Source organism: Montipora foliosa, chromosome 2 (genome assembly GCF_036669935.1).
Source record: "Montipora foliosa isolate CH-2021 chromosome 2, ASM3666993v2, whole genome shotgun sequence".
NCBI lineage: Eukaryota > Metazoa > Cnidaria > Anthozoa > Scleractinia > Acroporidae > Montipora > Montipora foliosa.
The window spans coordinates 64,560,431-64,565,430 of NC_090870.1; the positions used below are offsets into that span (position 1 = coordinate 64,560,431).

General features: G+C 36.9%; 1 protein-coding gene across 2 annotated transcripts in view; it reads right to left on the reverse strand.

The window, feature by feature from the left end:
- Positions 1–5,000, reverse strand: part of LOC137985631 (ubiquitin carboxyl-terminal hydrolase 20-like) — a 31,293-nt gene that overhangs the window by 13,270 nt on the left and 13,023 nt on the right. For both annotated transcript variants that reach the window (XM_068833270.1, XM_068833278.1), the window contains exons 13-18: positions 4,370–4,490; positions 4,102–4,172; positions 3,979–4,012; positions 3,567–3,612; positions 2,807–2,921; positions 2,123–2,203 (exon numbers count right to left, since the gene is read on the reverse strand). In XM_068833270.1, the coding sequence (XP_068689371.1) occupies positions 2,123–2,203; positions 2,807–2,921; positions 3,567–3,612; positions 3,979–4,012; positions 4,102–4,172; positions 4,370–4,490 (468 nt within the window). The remainder of the gene's footprint in view (positions 1–2,122; positions 2,204–2,806; positions 2,922–3,566; positions 3,613–3,978; positions 4,013–4,101; positions 4,173–4,369; positions 4,491–5,000) is intronic.

Genomic DNA, 5,000 nt, shown 5'->3' on the forward strand with positions numbered 1-5,000 from the left:
GTGTTTTTTTCCATAACTGTCAACTGAGCGGCGTTTTGTTTTTTCCAGGAGATTCAAGTCCTTGCACAATATGTAGCTCTAATAGTACACGACATTGTTTGGTATCGTAAATCATTACGGTGCCATGGTAGACATCTTTGCTATATACCCTCTAAGAAGACATGTGGTTCAGTAAAATACTAAGCCCAGAACGATTGAAGAAAATAACAGGAAATCGAGAAACATTTGGCTTCAAAGCCGATATGTTGATCATTTACAACTTCTTTTTCACCACAAGCTTAAGCGTGTACTCTGAGCTTCTGACACCTTTCCAAGACCAATGTTACTAAAGTTTTTTTTTTCCCTTTCCAGCGGGGTTAGCATCTGGATGGGGGACGTTAAAATATGCGACTTTTGCTGTCAGGAACATACGCCCAAAAATTCTATTTTAACGCTCAAAAATGCGAACAAAGCAAGGTACAGATTTTGCTAGCCTGCTTTATGCAAAACAAATATTGACGAAAAAGTAAATAAATATTAAGATGTAGTTTTTAAGGAGAGCTGCGAAGGAAGTTTTAGGAAGTGTCGATCGAGAATAAAACAATTTGCCATCAGCGAAAAACATTTCGGGAGATTTTTGTTACGTTCCATCAGAGTTCAATTTTTCTATCGTACTTTTGGTCATACAAGTAAAATCGCAAAATCGGAAGTGACATCAATTTTAGCGGCCGCCTGTGATCAAGTTATACCTTGCGTGTTTACTGACAACTCACGAAACAAAGGATACATCTGTGACAAAATGACGGCATAACACCTGGTTTTTGTTAGTGCGTTTTTTTTTCTTTCAAGTGTTATAAAGTTCGACAAGATCTATGTGTGAATTTAACATAAAGATCACAATCGTTGATGCTAGTCCAAGTGTCAGCTGAAGTTAAGCTCCTCCGAATGAGGTTAGTACTTGGATGGGGGACGGCTGCGAAGTCCCCGTGACGGCGATAGCTAATTCGTTTTTTTTAAACTTGATTTCATTTTTTATCTTGTTTGGCCGTTCAAAGCTATTTTTTTATTTTCTTTCTACGTCAAAACGGCGAACAAACTGGTTCCCAAGAAATATTGGAGTACGTATTCGTTCTATGCAAAATGCTTCTAATGAAGTATTCGTTGTATGCAAAATAATAATGTTCACAGTGGAACACACAAGTACGAAGCAAGATCTAGAAATAACGTAGAAAATTCTCCTTACCTTTAAAGCTTGCCTTTCTCAAAGAAAAAGCATCTATCCACTTTATCGAATACCGGTAGTTTAATACTGAAACAATCATGGCGGGCGGAAAGATTCTATTATAAATGTTTGCTTTCACCATTTTGACGGAAGTGTGTCACGATGGCCGAGTGGTCTAACGCGCTAGCAGAGAAAAATCGTGATGGCTTGGGAAGTATAGGAGTTCTCCTCGGGGCAGGGAAGTTTGGTAATACCGTAGGGAATATAAATCAGTCCACCCGAGATTAATTCAATATCCGTGGGGTATGCACATTTCTGACTACCAACAAAAAAAAGATTCCAGCCCGATTTTAAGACGTGGATGCCTTCGGCATTCCACGTAATTATTGCTTGTAGATACAAACTTCATCTATTAAAGAATACTTATTAATGAATATGAATCCCCTTATACAGTACTATAATTATCTTCAAGTCATCAAACTTTGCACATGCTTTGTTAATCTCCCCTTGAATAGAATTTAAAATATCAGATTTTGAGATAAATTGGAGGGCTGTAAATTGATTTCTGTAGCTACATGTATCAAGGGGGCCTTTGAAAAATGGCAACCCAGTCTTCACGTCCCAGTTGATGTAACAGTTCCTTTTATAATCACTTTCATACTTTGTGGAAATGTACAATCACTACTACATTTCTTCTTAGTTCAAGGTTCAATGTGCTTTACAGGAGGTTGCAAAATTATCATCATTTATATTATTATTTTCTTTCATTTATCACACCATTCAATAAAGTTGATGGTTATTAAATATCGTTAAAACTAATTCCCAGTTTAGTTCAAGGGACACTGTGCTGTGCTTTCTTGACTTAAGGCTGAAACTCAGCAAATAATATTGTTTAAGTCATGTGAACAACTGGGAACAAACCTCCAACACTTCCATGATGTGTAATGATGGCCACAAGATCATATGTTGTACATCTGTGACTGGGATCCAGTTTGTTGAAATCTGAATGCAATTAAGACAGCTTAGTCAAGCGCAAACGCTTTTATGTCAATTATCCCTTGGACATGGTGTGTGCTGTGATAAGCCAATAGATATTCTAGCTAGTTACAGCTCATTGTTCTTTCTACAGGAGATAATTATGGCCCACGTGATCATGAGTGAATTGAAGGAAAAGTGAAGCTTTAACTAGCCCACAAATTAGGTTTGTAGGAGGAATTATTAATCTAACTTGCAACTTCTACTTAACATATTGACACCTGGACCACCACCATTGACAATTAAAATTGTCTGGTGCTAGACAGAGTAAAATCTGTCAAGTCCCACTCCTTGAGGTCAATGGGTTAAATGGGGAGATGGATGTAGAAATAGGATTTAGATAATGAAAAGAATTTATAGTGAGGAATTAACAGAAAACAGCTTCAATTTCAGAGAAGATTTACCCAAATACAATTTGCACATCTTCTCTATGATTTGCCTGCTCCTGTCAAAATGCTCTTGGACCCTTATCTCTCAAACAAGCTTCATGTATTAATTTGGGTCCAAACAACCTAACTGGATTTCTAACGTTTGTGAGCCATGACAACAAAATTCAATGTAGTTTCTTACCTTTAACCACAAAGGGTTTCATGTCCAGTCCAGTAAGTGGAAAAGAAATGAAATTATTGATTTTGGCAGAGAAGTACATTTCATGCTTGAAACGTTTCAGATGAATACACAAGATCTGCAAGAAACAAGGCAAAGAAAAATCTCTTAATTAAACAGCAAGTACATGTACAATGTAAAATAATGGTCATGATAAATTGAAGCCAAAATCCAGGCTTTATTTGTTCAAAGCCTTAGGTAAAACGTTTTATTTTCTTTGAAGTCACTAGTCTTCATAACTGCCTTTCACCATTATAATAAAATAGTATCAAGCTAGTTCAGTAATAATATTGAGTTGGTAAGGAAAGGAAAGGAAAGGAATGGAACTTTATTTAAGTGTCTAGTCATTCTAGCACTGGAGCACTAATTGGGGACACTTTAAACTGAAATCAACAATTAATGCAAATGAAGTCAAATGTTGGTTTTTGAGGAGAGGGGAAAACCGGAGTACCCTGCGTAAAACCTCTCAGTGCAGAGTAGAGAACCAACAAACTCAACCCACATGACACCGAGTCTGGGCCACATTGGTAGGAGGCAAGTGCTCTCACCACTGCATCATCCCAGGTGGATAAATGTGCATGGTTTTGGATTTGAGTAATTTTTCCGGCCATTTTCTCCGGCTTTTTTTAATGTTATGTTCTCAAAATGATACAGTACCTAAACTATAATGACCATGCAAACTTTAAAATCACTCAATACGCTATCTGGTTCAGATTTGACTAACCTCAGGAAGATTCACAACTTTACAAAGCTTGATACCATTTCTAAGCCTGAAAAACAAAAAGGTTATACAGTATCTAATATACATGTAGTCATAAGCTTAGCCAATGTACAACCTCTCCAACAAGACCTTCAACCTTTGTCACAACTATTAATAATAAAATTATAACTTGCTAATGCTTTACCCAAAATCCACACACTTATGTTACTTTCAAGGAACATAAGAGGGACATAAACAAAGCCACTGACATGAAAAAAGAAAACCAAAATAGCAGCTCAGGACTATGTTACAACAACATCTACAGAACTTTTTGCTGGACTTCAATGCTTGCAACTTTAACCAGAGTAAGTACCACCTAACATTTGTCCCGGTGAGCTATTATGTAAAACTCCATTTTTTGCAACTGCATACTTACTTTTTACATTTTTCACAACTGTACATGTTGTCTCCTAAATGAGAAAAAAATGATTCAATTTAGAAATTATTTTTACAATTTTGCAATTGTACAAAACGTAATGTGAATGAACACTCAATGTACCTTTAAGTTCATCTGCTGAAAAGAATGCAGAGAGGCAGTCATGAAGTGTGACTTGGGGACCTACAAACCACCTGCACATGTCAACACAAATGTTGAAATGTGTTAATACCACAAATTACACATGACAGGAAAAAAATGATAGTGATGATTTACATGTAAACTGCCTACACAATTGGCAACAAACTGAATGGCTAAAGAAATGCTCTGGTTGGTGCCTTCTTTTGACAGCCATGATAATTGCCTGTTTCACTATCTTGACAGTGTGTACCTTCTAAGCCATTCAAATATTGTCAACATCCAGCCTTTTTCCTGATCTCTGTCCATCAAAGATGAGCATGATGTCAGTGGAGAGCACTGAGAAGAATGAAGGACTGTCAATTCATCCTTGCCTAATAAAAGAACCATCGGAAAAATATTGGTATTGGCCATAATAATTATAATGATAAAGATAATTAATTAAAATAAACTATTGGAGAGGGGAGTGAGAGAGTCTTTCAACATCCCTCCATTCACATCTACTGTAGGAGATTTGGCTGCAGAATATAAACCGATGTGGTCACATTGATATACCGGTACATGTACATGTACTAAGTAAACTGAAATTCACAAATTCCCCTATTGAATCAAAAAATAATGAGCATTTTTCAGTCAAGTGCAAAAAAACCAAGTGCAGCCCAGTGGTTAGGGCGCTTGCCTTGAGATCTGGAGTTAAGGGGGTTCAAGACGCGTTCTGACCACTTGTTGAATTTGTTCCTGGCAGTCCCTGGTTCAACTTCTCATAAATAGCAAACATGTTTGCCTCCAGCCAATTAGGGTTCTTAACAATTGTTGTTGTTTTTATTGTTCTGTTCTATCAGTTGGTTGATTGGTTCATTGGCGCTGAAAAGCCCCTATGGGGA